Genomic DNA, 18,440 nt, shown 5'->3' with positions numbered 1-18,440 from the left:
AATCTCGGGCCCCAATCAAGACATACTGAGTCAGAATGATCCCCAGGCCATAGGTCTGCATGACAAAGACTTGAGAAGCTCAGCTCTAGACTAATGCTGTAATAACTTTCATTTTTGTCATAGACAAACTTCCTGAAATACTGGCCAAAATTTTCTTTCATCAGTCCTTCCTCACTTCCTATCTGAATTTTAACCCAGTGCGGTAGACATCTCCTCCCACCCGTGTCTCCAAAATTTGTCTTATAAGAGTTATCGTGGATTTAACTGGAACATATAATGGATACTGATAACCCTTATCTTAGTCGAGCTTTTTCTGCCATTTGTTTAAACTGACAACTCCCATTTGCATAAACTATTCATCTCTTGATTCCTGAGATGGTACTTTTCAGATTTTGCTTCTACTCCTCCTCTGCCTATTTTTTTCATCTTTCCAACTGTTGGCATCCTCTTCCCTTCTCTGCCTTCTTGTTCTCCACAGCAATCTTTTTGATCCTCTCTGCAGAGCATTTCTACATTTCTGTTTCCAGCCCAGACCTCTCACCTGGGTTCTGTAGTCCAGATCTAATGGTTTATTATACACGTAGTGGCCCTCGGGCACCTTAACACTCAGTGTTATCCCCTCACACTCCATTGACACTCGGCTCGTTTTAGGGGGTCATGCCACTTCTCTGCTTAGAATTCTTAAATGATTTTCCTCTTTCGTACATAGTTAGGTTCCGACTCTGAGGCCTTCACAACAAAGCACCTCGGGCTTCACAACCTGACTCTGCTCCGCTCTCCAGTATCTCTTTCTGTTCTGAGGTCCCACTCCCAGCCGCCTGTGTGTTCCCAAATGTCCGGGTTATTTCTCAACTCAGTGCCTATTTTCAGGCTGTTCTTCCTGTTGGGAATGTCCCTCACTCCACCAGAAATCAGTTCAATCTAGAAAAGGCACTTAATATTTCTGGGAGTGAATTTTACTGATGATTCTTGACTATAAATTATGCCCATCTAGAATTTTACTAATTCTTCCATGGGAGAAATTGCTTCTAACATACTTATGATAAGTTTTATAGTAATTTATATTAATTGTATTCATTGTTTTTATTAATGGTGCTTTGTAAATGTTGATTTGCTGAGAATACCAAATAATAATGATTAGAAGGTTCTGAATATTTTTAAAAATATTTTTATTTTTTGGAGAAAGGGGGAAGGGAGGGAGAATAAGAGGAAGAGAAACATTGATGTGTAAGAGAAATATCAATTGGTTGCCTCTCACATGCTTCCAACTGGGGACCTGGCCTGCAATCCAGGCATGTGCCCTGACCAGGAGCAGACCTGGTGACCTTTGGGTGGTGTGCAGGTTGGCACTCAGACCCACTGAGCCACACCAGTTCTGAAAGTCTTAATCCCCTGGTTAAGATATGCCACTTCCATATTTAAGTCTATTTCTATTCAAATAAATTATGGACAGTTGATGTTATCTGATTAATGTCATTCTTCACCAGTTCTCTGGTTCCTGACCCTTTGTACATATTCTGACTTAATTTCCTCAGCAAACTCAGTCTACTTGTAGTTGCTAAATGACTTGATTTTTTTTTACTGGAGAATTTCTTTTAATTGTTGGCATTTTTAGAAATGAAAATGAATACTATTTTTATTAATCTTTATTGTATTTTTGCATTACCATTTATTTAGAGATTTTGTAAACTAAAGAAAGATAAATAAGGCATGTTTCTGGCTTTCTCATTTTGCTATTTTATATGCATATTTTGAAAACTAGATTGACTAGACATTTTAAAGGGAAAATAACTGATTAGCATTATAAAGGTTACTTTTCAATATCCCTTCAAATTAATTCATAGGGTGATGGAAAAATACTCTGTTTATCACAGCTTGAATGGCCTGTTAAATAGCAGAAAATTTTTCAGAGGGCATTGCTATGAGAACCAAATATATCAAAAATGCCCTAGTTAGATCTTTATCATATTTTAACATGGCTTTCCCTATTGCATGTGTGATAAAAACAAATATTATTCCTAAAATTAGTTTTTGGCAATTTTTTCACCTGTATGTAAAGGAACTGTGGCTGCAGCAGCTGGTCTTCACCCTGGACAGTGCATTATCAAAGTCAACGGGATCAATGTCAGCAAAGAGACGCATGCCAGTGTCATCGCACATGTCACCGCCTGCAGGAAATACAGGCGGCCAATGAAGGTGAGCTGCCTCTCAGCTGGTCTCCATCTAATTCCAAAGCGCAGACAAAGCCCAGGGGACAGCACAGGATGTTCCAGAGCTGTTGGTGGTTTCTTCCCCTGGGCTCACATTTCAGCCCAGCGTTGCAAATCTCATCATGGTTGCTTTGTTGGCATAGTTATAATTGATTATGCTTAAATGGTTACGCTTTACTGTTGCAGTGTAATCACCTGTTTAAAAAGAGCTCTGGCCCATTTGCATTTGCATTGCTGTTTGAATTTTTGAATAGCTCACATTTTCAAAATGAAACTCAAAGCTTTAAACTGCTTTCTTGACCCTTGTAATTACTTTAGAATATAGAATGGTCTTCTTGTGTCTGTGTATATGAATTATAAGTGCTTACAATGCTTATCTTTAGAATTTTGTGAAAAACTGAACTTGTGGGTTTTATGGGGTCTGAAATTGACTTTGGATATATTTATTTAGGCAATTGAATTTGGCTCTGAAAAGAAAATACCTAAATGTGCTTTCACTATTTAAAATTTTCAGCACTCCCCTCTGATCCAAATTTCAAGTGTTATAGAGAAATAAAATTACAATATAAACAGAGCTTATGTCATGAAGTACAAGCGAGCATTGGACTAAAAGAGAAAATTCAACTCAATTAACTAAATGCAAAAGGATTTTAAATGCAAACAACTTCAAAGGAGAGGTTTTGTGTATTTTCTTTCATGTATAGTGAAATACTATTTTCTGGATTTGAGAATATGACTTTGTGTCCAAACCAGAAAGATGAATGGCTATTTTTTTTATAGTTCAAGCATGATACCTGCACAATACTGAACATTCAAGAAAATAGCTCATCGATTTTGCTTACTAATAAGGTCAAACTAGTACAGCAGATTAGAATTCACACATCGATGCATAGGTTCTTCTGGTTGATAGTAAGTAGTTTAAATAAATATTTATTGAACTGTATTATTTAAAGGATTTTTAAAAGGGCACTTCTGAAATTATCAAGTCATTCTCCTTCCATCAGAATTTTAATAAGTAACTAAATTGATTTGACTTTTATTCCTTTTTGTTTTTTTCTGCCTGCCTTCTTGGAGAGGTGTTATTGGTCAATAAAATGATTAAGAAAAACAATAAATGGAGAGAAAAATTTACTAAATGAGTAGCATGCTCTATTGGGTATCCATTGCCACAAATGTTCTATCCCATAACTTGGTGGCTTGAAATAGCAGTGATTGATTATTTCTCTTGACTCTGCGGGCTGATCGATATTGGTTCCTGTGAGGGCCCTGACCTGGTCTCAGGCCACTGCTGCAGGCTGTCTGTCACTCCGGACTACACCCTGTGTCCTTCCTTTCAGTCATTAGCAGGGTTTTCCTTTTGGCATGGCATGTGGATTTCAAGAGGGGATGTTATAATCAATTAACTCTGTTTACATCATACTTTTGATATCCCTTTGGAAAACTCAGAACACATGACCAAGCCTGGGGTCAGGGTGGGAAGGAGTTACCATAAAAGTGTGGATGCTGGGGGATTTGGATCATTGGAGGCCATAGCAGGTTACCAAGATGTATTTGAATGATCAAATATGAGCCAGCATTTTAATGATGCATAGCAGTATAACAGTTAAACACTGTTAGAAAGTTAATGATACAGGAGGAAAATGGATAGTATGAATTACACCACACTTCAGTAACACAATTCAATTTATCATCTTACCTAGGAAAAATATAAACTTAAAGTAATATAACCCTGAAAGCATTTACTTGATAGCCATTATCTGTCTCATTTATCTCAATAAGACTGGGACTGCTATCTCAATTAAAATATGGTATGATTTATGACATGGGAGGATTAAAAGATAGTTACATCACATAGAACCCACTAGATGAAAGATATTCATCCAACTTTTTTTATCGATTTGATTAAAAAAAGCATTAAATGTATTAAAATTCATGTGACTGTTAGGAGAGCATTTAAATAGTTTGTACAATTACAGATGAGTGATTCTTTAAAAAAACTATTTATCTAACAATTATTTATTGAAAATGTAATTTATAATTTTTTAAAGATATACTTAAAGCATTTAAGTAAGACATTTGGGAATATATCTTACTTAAAAACATACCTTTAGAAGATAAAATTTCAAGCTTTGAAAGGTCTATGTGTTAATAACAATAGTTGCCATCGACTCTCTTATTTAAATTATATTTTATTGATTATGCTATTGCAGTTGTCCCAATTTTCCCCTTTGCCCCTCCACCCAGCACCCCCCACTCCCTCAGGCAGTCCCCACACCACTGTTCATGTCCATGGGTCATGCTTGCAGGTTCCTCGGCTGCTCCCTTTCCTGTGCTGCCCTTTACATTGCCATAGCTGTTCTGTCACTACATATTTGTATTTCTTAATCCACTTTCTGTTAGTTTCTCGTGTTGATTTTCTTTGTTTTTCAATTTTATTACTTTTTTTAAACGAAAAGGAAAAAGATTGTCAGCTCTCCTGCTGAAGCAGGTTTATAGAATGAGCATGCCCTTTAGGAAGCGCTACCACCTCTGAATTTTTCCCTTCCTCATTTCCAGCAAGATTCCATACAGTGGGTTTATAACAGCCTTGAGAGCGCTCAAGAAGACCTTCAAAAATCTAACTCCAAACCCTCTGGAGATGAAGCAGGCGATGCTTTTGACTGCAAAGTGGAAGGTGGGTTCCTTCTTTTCTCCTTATTTGTAGTAGTATTATTGTCAATGTGCCTGTGCCTACTCCCAGGTATTAGAAATCTCTTATGTTCAAGTCACTTCTTTTTTCGTTGTGGAATGTGAAGCTCTTTGTAAGTATAGTTGACATACAATATTATATTAGGTTTCAGGTGTCCAACATAGTGATTTGACATAATTTATATACCTTACGATGTGACCACCACGAGTAATAACCATTTATCACCATACAGAGTTGCTATGACATTACTGACTGCATTCCCTATGCTGTGCTTTATGTCCCTGTGACTAATTTAAAGCTACAAGTTTGTATCTCTGATCCCCTTCACCTTTTGCCCATCCTCCCATTCAAGCCACTTCTTTAAGTCATTGTCAGCAATAGATGTCACGTCAAAAGCATAAGTAGTAATAGCTTATAGCTAACATGTAACATGTACAGCTACTGCACTTTTGTTAGTCACTTTATTAAGTGTTTTATGTGGATTATCTCAGGAAGTCATCAAAAAAGAAAATCTCGTAAGGATGGTATCATTATCACCATCCTCCTTTTATCGGAAGACAAATCAAGGCTACTGGAGGTGCCCAAGCTAGTACAAGGTAGAATGAGGATTGAAACCCAAGTTACAATGTCTTTCCTCGTTTTGAGTTTAGATGTTGCGTAGAACTGCTGTCTCTAGTGTGGTTTGCAGACCAGCAGCAGCTGCAGCAGCAACAGCACCTAGAGCAAGAGAGACATGCAGCATCTCAGTCCCGCCCCAGATCTGTTGACTCAGAATCTCCATGTTAATAAGATCTGATCTGAATGCACACTAATATTTGAGAAGCCCTAGTTTAGAAGGTTCACAGTTTGTCTGAAAATAATTTCTTGATTCAAGTAACATCTACTGTATTCTGACACTGATAGTAATGAAAGAGGCAAACTGATGTGAAAATGAGAGAAAGAGAGACCTTTTGATAAGGACCCATCATTCTGTTTTCTCTGTGATGCAAACCAGCAGATTGCTGTGTCCAGTGACTTCTTTGCCAAGGGGGGAGGGGCCCAGGCAATTACTTTGCACTTGACAAATGCCTTGAATTACTGTTTCAGAAGTTTTAACCAGAAATCCTTGAATCTTCTCTTCCATTTTCCTGGTATCTTTTCACTCATATAGTTTGGTGGGTGACTCTAAATTTTTAGTTTAGGTTTAGTTTCTTGTAAACCAGCCTAAGTAGAGAATTCCCCTTATACAGTAGCAGCAATTACAAAAATTAATACAAAAAGCCGTCAATATAATGTGTAACATCATGCTGTTTTCCCACCACTCCTAGAAGGCCACTTGGTCAGAGCCATTCAGTTCATGGACAGCATTAGAAATATACAATCTCATTGGAGCAGCAAATTGTTATGATAAATCAACTCTTACTTACTTAAAACAGGATGAACCTCAGGACCTTATCCTGAGGCTCTTATTTCCTCATTTAGACTTAGTTGTTGCTAATCCTCATTATCACAGTGAAAGGGAGAATACCTTGATGAAATGCCCAGGAAGTTGATTTCTGGCTATTCTACGACTTAATTATTTTAAGGTATACCACTTTTCTGCTTTTTAAAATTTTATGTGTGCTGTTTTCACTGTTCAAGGACTTAGTTCTTTTAAATAAACTAATCTAGTTTTTCTTTTTTGATATTTAATATTAGGATTCTCAGTGTTTCTTAAGATTTTAGGTGTTTGTTTTTGTTTTTTACTAGCTGAATGGTTGTAGGCCAGGAAAGAAGACATTTCAGATGTAACTGTTACTATAGTGAATGATGACAAATTTTTTTCAATGAGCTATCTCCAGAAGATGTTATTTGGGAGAATTCAGGAGCCCTCCCTGCTGAAAAATAAAATGATTATTTCTTCTCCTTTCTGCTTTTTCAATATGTCTTCATGTATTTTTTCCTGAATATTCAGACAATATTCATTCAGTGTTTAAGGCAGTGTTAAGAAGGCTGACTTTAATTTATGCATGTTTTTAGTGAGAAAATAAAATAATTGTGTGGATAATGTTTATATTGATGTAAATAGGGATATATATAGTCTATAGATCAACATGGAGATGCAAAGGTAAGACTAGTCATGTTAGAATGGTGAGATTTGGATCACTCAAGCATCTTTTTAAAAAATGTTCATTTAAAAAATGTTAACATGGACAGATGCTTCATTTAGCACATCAGATTTAGCCATCCTATAAAGAACTCTTTAAAATCATTCAAAGAGACTCAAATTATTTACAAAGACTAAGAAACCTTTCATTAATTTGCAAAATTAAAATTGTGTTTCTTCCAGAAGTAATTGACAAGTTCAACACCATGGCCATCATCGATGGGAAGAAGGAGCACGTGAGTCTGACAGTGGATAACGTGCACCTGGAGTACGGGGTCGTGTATGAGTACGACAGCACCGCCGGGATCAAGTGCAACGTGGTGGAGAAGATGATTGAGCCCAAGGGTTTCTTCAGCCTCACTGCTAAGGTCAGGGTGATTCTGGGAACAAGGGGCTGTGTTCTAAATAAAGCAAGTGAAACCTTTCCCCACTCCCAACTTAAAGAATGTCAAGAGTTGTGTATGTTTCATCCATCAGCCCATTCAACTTCTATTTTTCCCCAGTGCTCAGCATGTGTACACTCTTCCTTTTCATTGATATTTTTTGGAGCACGGTGCTAAGTTACATGGGGCTTTGGCCCAGGGGAGGGTTAGTTGATTTGGCAAGTCTCCTCTGGGTGTAGTATGTTTGCTGTTTGTTAATTCTGTATCATGTGTATATTTCACATGTTTTTCACATCAGGTGTGCTTTTTTAAATGTACATAATCTTCTGAAGAGTATCTGAAGTCATGAAATACATTACAAAAAATTTCAAATTCTGCAAGTCTCAAGTTTATTTCATAACATTTCATGAAGCTTGAAGATTATTTATGCATAGATCCTCAGACATTTATATAATTCTTGGTAGTAAAAGATAACATCCTTAGTCCTTAGACTGTAGCAAGATAGGGAGAAAGGAAGCAAGTCTTCATCCAAATGTATAAATTGTGTAGGGAGTGCTCTCCATGATTCTTCCACAAGGGAAATCAATCAGACTCCTAAGGGACCCTCCACAGGCTAGGACTTCAGTGTTTTGTCTGCTTTTCTATTACCCTATGAGGATTCAGGTGTTATAAGTAAGTAGTGTGATGTAGCTTCACTGCCTTTATTTCTTCATCTGAATCCTTGTTTTATATATGTGTACTTGAGATAGACTTAAAACATAGCATGTATTTTAAAAAATTTTAGTGGGAGAAAATAATTATAGAAATACAAATGTACTATTTCAAATATACTTTTTGTTTTCTATTCTTAAAGTCAACTTAAAAAATCCCATTATTCTGATTACATTTACCACTGTATGTATCTATTGATAAAGAATATATATTTTAAAAATGCAGCACCTTTCTAGCTGCATTATATTGTTAAAAGGGATCCATGTAAGGATTTGTGATCAAGTTACTGTAATTATTTTGTCTCATTTTCTGGTTATTTCAAACTTCCAAAATTACATGGATTATTTTGTATATGCCAACTGTGTAATGTACTCTTTTAAGTATTTCCATTTCATACATGAAGAAAAGAAAGTCAAAGATGATAAAGGGAGCCCACATTTCTAAACTAGTAAGTTATACTCCATAATAATTAATGGATGAAATAAATAACTCACATGCCACACTCTGTAAGACAGAAGTGGAAGTGATGAGGGAGTTCAGATAAATGCCATCTATACATTTCTCAAAAAATATTTAAAAATGTTATATAAGGGTGTAATCAATCCTTGGGATCTTTGAACAATCAAAAATGCTACATATAAATATGACACATAAATAATTCTCAACTCGTTGGAAATTCTCAGTGATCCAGGGTGTGTATGTGTTTGTGTGCGCACATGCGTGTGCACACGCCCACACACTGCCTTACCATTGGTTCGAAGAGCTGGAAAGATGTACTAATTGGACACATAATAGGATGCTTTTTGTCAGACAGGGCTCAGACACTGCAGGTAGCATTGACTGTTACTTTTGCAAGAGAACTTCTCATTTATTCATTCCTTCAGCAAACATTTGTTAAATGCACTCTGTGTACTGGGCAAGTAAGGAGTCTATTGTATTGTTTTTTCTTAGTTTTTATTTTTCTATAAAGTTGAGGAAAAAAATGTTCTGAGTAACATATAGGCAGTCTTTTTCCACATCAAAGTGTACTGATTACCAGCAAGGAGTCTGAGAAGTCCACTCCCCCCCAATCAGGGAGCCTGTTAACAGCCAGAGGAGGGCAAAGTGTAAGATGCCGAACATGCAAGCCCATTGCTTCGCTGCCAGGGCTTCACTGAACATGGAAATCTTAGGCAGTTATAAGAAGACTATGGGGCAGTCACCTGTGCTGTGGAATTGTGAACATATTATTTGGTTAATTTTAAAGATTTTTGTTTTCTTTTTCTGTCTCGTGTGTGTGTGTGTGTGTGTGTGTGTGTGTGTGTGTGTGTGTGTGTATGACTACAGATTCTTGAAGCCCTGGCTAAAAGTGATGAACATTTTGTACAAAATTGCACCAGCCTTAACTCTTTACATGAAGTGATTCCCACTGACCTTCAGAGTAACTTCAGTACCACTTGCAGTGAAAAAGTTGAGCACATATGTCAGAGAATATCCAGTTATAAAAAGGTAAAGTTTCTATGTATATTGTTTACATATAATTGTTATTTAAATTATTATTTAAGTGTCAAATTTAATTCAATTCCTGATATTTTTATTACTTATTTATGTACCAGTTTGTTGAAATGATAACAAACATTTTTAAAGTTTGTAAAATGCCTGTAAATCTATTACCTCATTTGATCTTTGCAAACCTGTAAGCCATGGCATTTTTCCACATTTTCCAAATGTAGTAACTTAGGCTTAAAGAATTATATTACCTACTAGCAAGAGATAGAGTTGGGCTTTGAATCCTGGCCACCTAATTTTGAAGTCAACTTTTAAGATTACACTATAGTTCTCCTTTTCTCCTAACAGGGGGATCTGAGCCCTTATTCAGAGTGTTCATGGAATTTGGTCTGTTTTAAATTGATCGATTGTTTCATTCATTTGATACCTTTTATTGAGCACCTTTACTATGCCGAGCACTGTCCTTGGGCCCCAAACTATAGAGCAAAAGACAGAATAAGATCTTTCCTCTTATGGTGCTTATGTTTGAGTGGGGAAGCAGCAAAGAAGTAAACAAATATCTGTCTTCAAAGCAGGTGTTCAGGTGTTGAAAAGAGTTATGAGGAAATCAAGATAGGGAGCGATGGTGGGAAGTGCCCAGATGGAAACTTTATTTTTTTTTCAGGTGGTAACTTTAGACAGGTAACTTTTTATTTAGAGAAAGCCTCTTTGAGAAAGCTTGCACTGAATGACAAGTCGAATGACCTTTGTATTATTTTTGACTTTTCATCAAGTCACTATAATTGGATTTAAATGTGTTGTCATGGTCAATTAATTCATGAATCAACTAGCATTAAAAACCTGAAGTTTCATTTCCAATAGTTAATTATAACTGTCACTCTACAAATATGCCTCCCTATATCTATATTAAAAAATAAATATTTCCCTTGAACCCCATACACCTCTTTGCTTACTCTTCCATTTCTTTGACCTTTGTCCTGAAAAGAGCTACCTGTATGTGCTTTCTACACCTGCTGCTCCCTCACCTTTCCTTCTCAATTCAGTCAAGTTGGGCTCCAGTGCCCTCCATGTAACTGAAATGGCTCTTTTTCAGGTCACCAAAGACCTGTATTTTGCTAAAGCTCATCCACTGTTGTCATTGTATTTATAATAAAATAATTGTTATCTGTAGCCATAGTATTACACTGTATTTATTTGTGTTCCCTGTGAAAGCATGAACTCCAGGTGGGCGAGAGCTGTAATTCTAGCATTTAGCACAGGATCTGAAATAGATGCTTCTCATCATATTTTTTAATGAACTGATGTTGGTTAAAATGAGAGAAGACAAGAAAAGTGTAACTCCCTACTGTGGTACATGCTTTGGTGTAATATCAATATATTATAAAATTGATTTCTGAGCATTTCTGTGTGCCATGGGAGATTTATCTGAGATTTTTGGCCTCAACTACAGTGGGAAAGAGCTTCTGACTGAAGTTTGCATTATTATTGAATTCATTAGTAACTATGCTAATAAGTGTCCTGCATTTCAATCCATTTCTATTTGGGTCCTACTATGTTCTAGAAGCTCACTCAGCACTATAGCTTCTGACATGTAATTATATGTATATTAAACATGAAAACACAGTTTAATATATATGTAATATAGTTCATATTCCAATGCTGAGCATATATCTTCAAGATGTGATTTTGATGTCATATCTTTTTTCTTGAACTTTTATCTACAAAAGTTAGCAGTAACCAGTATTTATTCCTTTCAATGCCAAAATTACTATTCTACTAGTAAAATAAATAGATAAGATCTGATTATAGTTTTCGAGCAAGAAGAGAGCATAGAGCTGACTTGATCCATATTCCTTATTGTACTCAGAATGATGGAAAGACTGTGACTCACCCAGCATCGCATCAGGTACTGGAACAACATAACTGCAACACAAGTAACTGGTGGCTCTTGTTGTTTCATTTGTTTTAGAAACTGGGATCCAGTTCAACTTTATGAGATGTCTATTTGTGGTGCATAAGACACATCAGCCTTGTCCTCATGGAGTTTACCATATGCTATGGGAGATGGAGATAGGCAAATTGTTTATAATTACAAGGGGGGGGGGGCTACAGTGTACTGTAAGGTAGCACATGACCAGAGATTTTGAACCTAGACCAGATCTTTGAAAGGCTCCTTGATGATTTCATAGAACTTAAAAATACATAGGAGTAAGTTTGGCAATGAGGGGAAGGAACATGTTCTAGGCACCCTGACTAATGTGTACAGAGAGAGGATGGTGTGTGAGAGGAACTGAGTAAAGACCAGGATGAGTGCAGGGAGTAAGGGAAGAGAGTTTGTAAGATATATACAAGCTAGGTGTGATTAGACTTTGGGTGGTTGTAGAGAACATGGCAAGGATTGGATGGATGTGGGTTGCAAGGTTTTAAGCAGTAAAGAGGCTATCTTAGAAGTCCTGCAAATCTTTGAGTATTGCTTTATTCTCAATGGCATAAAAGCAGAGTCCACTCCAGTCCTCAGGCTGATCCTGACCCAAGTGCTCAGCAGTGATTAACAGAAAGAGTGGGAAGTACAGTTGGTTCTGTCTGTCATCCTGCTATTCTGGGTCAAACACTCCACACCTTGCTGTCTAACCTGCTCAGGTTTGGATTGACTATCTGACAGTATTCGAAATAATCCCATCTTCTTCCACTTGACCCCCCTATACTGGTGTCCTAGGACACTGATTTCTCTCTCAAACCCTCAGCTGTTAGGAGTCTGTGCATTTGAATCCTAGACGGTGATCTTGGTCACCTAATTGCTTTTAGCACCTGCCTTGCAGTTAGAGTTTCCAAGGAATCATATGCATATGCTGCCCATATTGCTTTGTTTTATTAAAATGTGTGAATTTTAACATAACGAATTCTAACATCTTATCATTGATTGTGCTTGTTCCACTTGACATGATTTAATTTTCTTTTGATTTTGCTGTGGATGATGGGAGCAAAGCATTTGTGTTATATCACTGTGTTCAATGGCTGTGTATTTCTTCTCTAATTTGCAGTTTTCTCGTGTACTAAAGAACAGAGCCTGGCCCACCTTTAAACAAGCCAAATCTAAAATATCTCCACTGCACAGCAGTGATTTCTGCCCTACCAACTGCCATGTGAATGTGATGGAAGTTTCTTATCCCAAAACATCGACCTCCCTGGGGAGTGCGTTTGGTGTTCAGTTGGATAATAGGAAACACAATGCTCACGATAAAGAAAACAAATCTGAGCAAGGTATGCTGGCTTTTGAAACTTGGTCGGATCATGACAAGTAATTTCATCAATCATAACTGTCCCCATATCCCTCACACTGGATAGATTTCTGAGGTGTAAGCAAGTCTGAACTTTCGTAAGGAAAGATTCCTCACTCACTATGATCATTGGGATAATTAAGTATAAGCATTTGCAGAATGAAAATGGGGTATGCATTTTTATTATTTTATTTTTCTTTTAAGAAGATTGACTGTTCTTGCTTTTCTTACACATGATAGGCACAGCTCATTTTGCTGTGAAAACCATTCATCTGAAATGGCTCTGTAACTATGAGAAAAATACAGGTGCATGTTGTAATTCCCACCACCTCAGCAGGCTATGGGATTGAACTTTATTCCTCCCCTTGAATCACAGTTTCCCACATGTTTTAACTCCTGAATTAAACTCAGTCTTGGGTTGGCATTTTATCGGATGTAAGTTTGGCCCTCTCAAATGAATCGCCCTGGATTGTGAGTGTCAGTTAAAGGCAGTAACTACCACTGTGGAATGATTTTCCCTCCTAGGGAAGCTGAGCCCCATGGTGTACATTCAGCACACCATCACAACCATGGCGGCCCCCTCAGGCTTGTCTCTGTCACAGCAGGAGGGGCACGGGCTCCGGCATCTGTTAAAAGAAGAAGACTTAGAAACCCAAGATATCTATCAGAAACTGCTGGGCAAACTTCAGACCGCACTGAAAGAGGTGGAGATGTGTGTGTGTCAAATAGATGAGTAAGTTTTTAAAATTTATTTTAAATATAGCTGTAGAATGTAAATATAAAGGTAGAAAATGAGACTTTTGAACGTTTATTACTGTCTTTAGTTTTTGAAAATGGAGGAGACTTTTGCTGGCCAGAGAGATCCTCTTCTTCTTGAGAACTTAGAAATGATAAAACATGGCAAATATATATGTATACACACACGTATATATGTATATATACACATATATTTTAAGGAAGCTTTAAATACCAGGGAAGAGAATGACAAAATTTTATTTTAAGGCAAACACTAAATAAATGTTAGTGTGAAAATGTTACATTGAAAAATACGATTGAAAGAGTATTAACTGTGTGTGAGGATTTTACAGATGTAGTCGTTACAGAGCAGGGCACGGTCCTTGGTGTACATGCACACACTCGATGTTTAGGAGAACCGTAAACTGTGACAAATCCTTATACTTCTTAAATGAGTAAATCCAAAACATCGTATCCGTTGGACCAATGACCAACACTTTTTTTCACTTCTGATGGAATTAATGGTCCAGTAAGCAATAACCCAAATAGCTGTGCCAGTAGTTTGAAAGATTTTACCAAGCAAGGCAAAGGAAGTTAATCATAACTTTTCTGAAAAAGTCAACTCTGAATCTTCTCGAAGAGGTTGACAGCTGGAGAACTGCCTGAGCTCTGCAGGGCGACTCGCCATACTGTGGTGTGTGCTTATGTGTCATGTCTAGTGAAGGCAGCTCTTTGTGGTCAGAACTACAGTGTCTTGTGTGTACAACAGGACGAATAATAATAATGCAGTACAAGCTTGTGGTGACAATTATAAAAACTAATACAAAAAGCGGTCAACATTATGTGTAACATCATGCTTGCTCACCATTTGAGGGGTTAAAATTATTGAACATGTCCAAAGGTGGTAGAATCTGAAAGTGGTAGAAGCACCATTAATCCTCTTTTTATTGAACCTCTTTGTGAAATTACAGATTTACATTGCCATTGGGTGTTGTTGTATATCCACACACACCAACATCTTCCCATACTTCTATGGGTAATTCAGTTTTGACAAAATATTTAAAGCTCATTCTAAGCCTTTGTTGCAATTAGACACTAATGAAGTTTTAATTGATGTGACCTCTGACTTTACACATCTTAGATGTTTAGAGATCAAAATCACCATATTGGATGCATTATTTCTGTAAGATTATCTATAAATATTTACTATTTTTCTGATGTTTTAATGAGTTAATTTAGAATTACAGTTCTGTTTTCCTGTGTCTAATACACTAAGTTTTTAAAATGACATAATATTTGTATGTTATATTGTGACTGCCCCACTCACAGATGAATTCAATACTTTGAGGTCCCTGAGAGCAGGAAGCTATTTTTAAACAAGTATATGATACTTTTGAATTATCCTAGAATGACCATGGGACCTTGTAACAGAGAAATGTATATTTTAGAGCATTATATTTTGCTTTGTTTAATAAATCAAATTTCATTATATGATTTATTCCATATTAGAAATCAGTTTTTTCCTCCAAAATATTTAGGAAGTGCATACAAGAAGATTTATAGGCAATAAGGCCATAAATAGTGGCACTGAATCATGTATCCTAGATCTCAAAGGGTTTTAGGAGAACATCTGGACCAATCCCATACTTCCAGTCAGGCCAAGAGTTTTTATCCCTACTCTTCAGAAGGGGCCTTTGGCAACGGCAGGGTTATTGATGTGCCTGAGCGCACGCTGCCGCAGAGGCGACGTCTCCAGTGCACTCACTACTCAGCACTGCCTGGCAGTTTTCCAGGCTTTATCCATCTGTGTTAATGTTTTGACTTTTTATTTCTAGGTTCTGCTAATGTAGATAATATTTTTCAAAATGGTTAGAACCAAGGAGCTCCTTTTTCTTGGTTTAAAATGCTATAGATTTAAAGCACTACTTGCAGGAAGGAGTTATTATCCAAAACTACTTAAAACGATTACCTATTTTTACTTAAGATTTCTCCACTCTGTTTTTTTAAAACGTTTTACCCAACTGGGCATGCTTCTTAGCAAAGGGACATGAAATGAGCAAATGATTTGAAAAACGTCATGGTCTCCTCTGTGTGTACCATGTAATTTAACTGCAAATATAAACGTGTTTCACATAATTCAATGTGCAGTATAATCACTTTAAATAGTGCAGTTGTCTAGGAGCCTGCATTCCCCGCCGCCCCTAGAATTCAGAGATGCTGCAGTGCGGTCAAGCTTACCGCATTATCTGAAAAGCTAGTTACCACACAATTTTCTCACCATGTAATAATTATTCTTAGTCAGATACAGAAATCTCTGCTGAGTAGAGAAGCAGATGTCAGATGCTTTGCCAAGTTTTAAGAGAAACTGCCTCAGAACACCCCATTGCTAGCCTTCCCCAAAGCCATTCATTCTGGTGAAAGGGCCTGTGGAGAATGTGCCTTCCTCGGGAATCTGGTCAGCCCGTCACGTGGGAACACTTCTCCTAGAACTAAAAACTTTGATTAACATGTAGGCATTCTGCTGAATCCTCCCCTTTTGTTTAGGTCCAAAGATGGAACTAGAGATGAATTTGCTGTCTAGTACCATGAAATAAGGCGACGTTATGGGTTAAATCAAGACTGTGTGATTCCTGTTTCTTGGTGGGACACTGAATACGTTTGCTTTTTAATTGGCTACTTTCTGATTAATGACACTTAGGTACTAGATGTTAATAAAGGGGAAAATAATTCATGGACAGTCTAAAACTTTCCATGGTATTTCAAAATGCAGGGAGGAAAGAAAGAAAGAGCCTTGGGGGCTAATGAAGATAGGAAATTTGAGAATAAACTTCATTTCACAGGTGCCTGACATCCCAGGATTGAGCTATGAACAAACCACATTGCAGGACATTCAGGGAGCTGGGGGTTACAGATGCAAGTGGTAGGGCTGTGGCGGAATTCACTCTGAGCTTTCCCAAGCCCTTTTCTGGTAAATGTGTAAAAGAGGGCGCAGCATCACGAAAACTAACATTTATTGTAGGTGCTTATGCACCAGGTACAATGAGTCACTTTATGCACTGACTGACTTTGTTCTCACAGTTCCTCTGTGATGTGGCTAATGAACCACTGGGAAGTATTACAGACACATCAAACTTAAATTTCTTTTCAAAACTGAATTCCAGACCTTCCCATACTCAAATCCACCTCAAGCCCTCTACCTTCAAGGTCTTCCCTTGCTCAGTGAAATATTTCCTGTCTCTTCAGTTCATGAAGCCAGAATCTGGGTCTCATTTTTGACTCTTCCCTTTCCTTCCCTTCACCTCCAGTAGTCCATCAAGTTCTGTGAATTATACCCCAGAACTACTCAGTGTATCTACTCAGTCATCTTAGAAGGGGACACCGTCGTCCCGTTGCATGTGCCCACTGCAGGCGTCTCCAGCGGTGCCTCTCTAATACATGTGACATTCAACTGTGCCAGAGGGTCTATAAAGGTAAATCATGCTAGTTCCCAGTTTAAAACCCTTTTATGGCATCGCAGTCCCATTAAAATAATATTGAAGGGGTCATTGTGGCCCGCACGGCTCTACATGTGCTCCTGCCCCTTCTCCAAGTAAACTCAGTTCCCTGAATTCCTGCCATACTAGCCCCCTTTCTGTCCCTGGAAACTGCCAAGCTGCCTGGTCAGCCCTGCTCCTTGAGGTCTGTCTGTCTGTCCTTCTAGGGACTTAAGTGTCAGGCTTATGGCCCAGGTGTAGATACTCCTGTGTCCCGTCACCTACGTCACATTTTCTTGTGTCCAACTCTTTTTACCCACTTTTTTGCTATGGTAACTCAAAAGCCTCACTACAAGGTTTCTTTCTTGCTCGCTCTCCACACCCACCTGGGTTGCAGGGTCTCTGCTCCACAGTGACCGCCCTCCCTGAGTGGCTCTCAGCCCTCGTCACGGGGCTGCCTCTGCTTGTCACGGCAGCTGCTTGTCACTTGTGGTCTGAGGCAGACCACACTGGCATAAAGGTGACCTGGAAAGGACCCATGTCACCTCTGCTCACAATAAAAGCAAGTCCCATGGTCATTCCCATCCTCATAGGGGTCAGGGAAGCCACCCAGGGGAGCTGGGATGTGGGGGACAGCGTTAGTGACCACCTTCCTCCCCGTGAAGTGTCCCAGTGACATGAAGGCAGAGGGTGTTCTGCTGACTTTGGAAAGTGTATGTATACAAGGGATATATGTATCCCAAATTTAAAATGAGAATAAAAATAGTAACAATGGTACCAGCTTCATAAGGTGGTTTTAGGGATTGGATGAATTAATGTCTGTTAAGTACTCAGCCTAGCTAACATCAGATGTTATCTATGATATGCAAAATACAAAACTCTGTTAATCAAGGGCATCAGGAAAAGATTGACTTGGAATGGCAGGCTGCTCAGGATTTTAATTCAGAATTAATGGACCTACAGTAGGTAGCTTAATATTATATATGAGCAAAAGTAAAGGAAGGTGTTTCTGCATACACACATGCTAAGTTTTATGCCTTCTTACTGCTTTCAAGAACCTAGAAATTTTATGGAAAAATGTGGTGTCAAATACTGTTTTCCAAACATTTGTTAGTGTAACACTTGTTCCCACAGGGTCAGTGTGGGCATGAGTGCAGCTATTTCAAATGAAAAGCAAATATGAATACATTTCATATGACTTGGAAAGAAATATTTATGCTTACCCCACGGCTCCTCATTTAAAAGATACACAGAACCCAGCGGACTCCTTTTGGAACGAGAACTCCTGCAAACTCTGGTATTCAGGGTTTATCTGTCCGTGCAGCGTGGAGCTTGGGTAACTGGAGCT

General features: G+C 37.9%; 1 protein-coding gene across 1 annotated transcript in view; it reads left to right on the top strand.

Annotated features, from left to right (window-relative positions):
- PREX2 (phosphatidylinositol-3,4,5-trisphosphate dependent Rac exchange factor 2) overlaps positions 1-18,440 on the top strand; it is a 226,910-nt gene that overhangs the window by 114,176 nt on the left and 94,294 nt on the right. Inside the window, exons 20-25 of the mRNA XM_037148935.2 lie at positions 2,060-2,196; positions 4,767-4,884; positions 7,208-7,392; positions 9,445-9,606; positions 12,648-12,867; positions 13,410-13,617. Of these exons, the coding sequence (XP_037004830.2) occupies positions 2,060-2,196; positions 4,767-4,884; positions 7,208-7,392; positions 9,445-9,606; positions 12,648-12,867; positions 13,410-13,617 (1,030 nt within the window). The remainder of the gene's footprint in view (positions 1-2,059; positions 2,197-4,766; positions 4,885-7,207; positions 7,393-9,444; positions 9,607-12,647; positions 12,868-13,409; positions 13,618-18,440) is intronic.

This window comes from Artibeus jamaicensis, unplaced genomic scaffold (genome assembly GCF_021234435.1).
Source record: "Artibeus jamaicensis isolate MK-2021 breed Jamaican fruit bat unplaced genomic scaffold, CSHL_Jam_final scaffold_916, whole genome shotgun sequence".
Classification (NCBI taxonomy): Eukaryota; Metazoa; Chordata; class Mammalia; order Chiroptera; family Phyllostomidae; genus Artibeus; species Artibeus jamaicensis.
The sequence above is the reverse complement of the archived record's forward strand: the minus strand, read 5'-3'. Positions and strand labels throughout refer to the sequence as shown.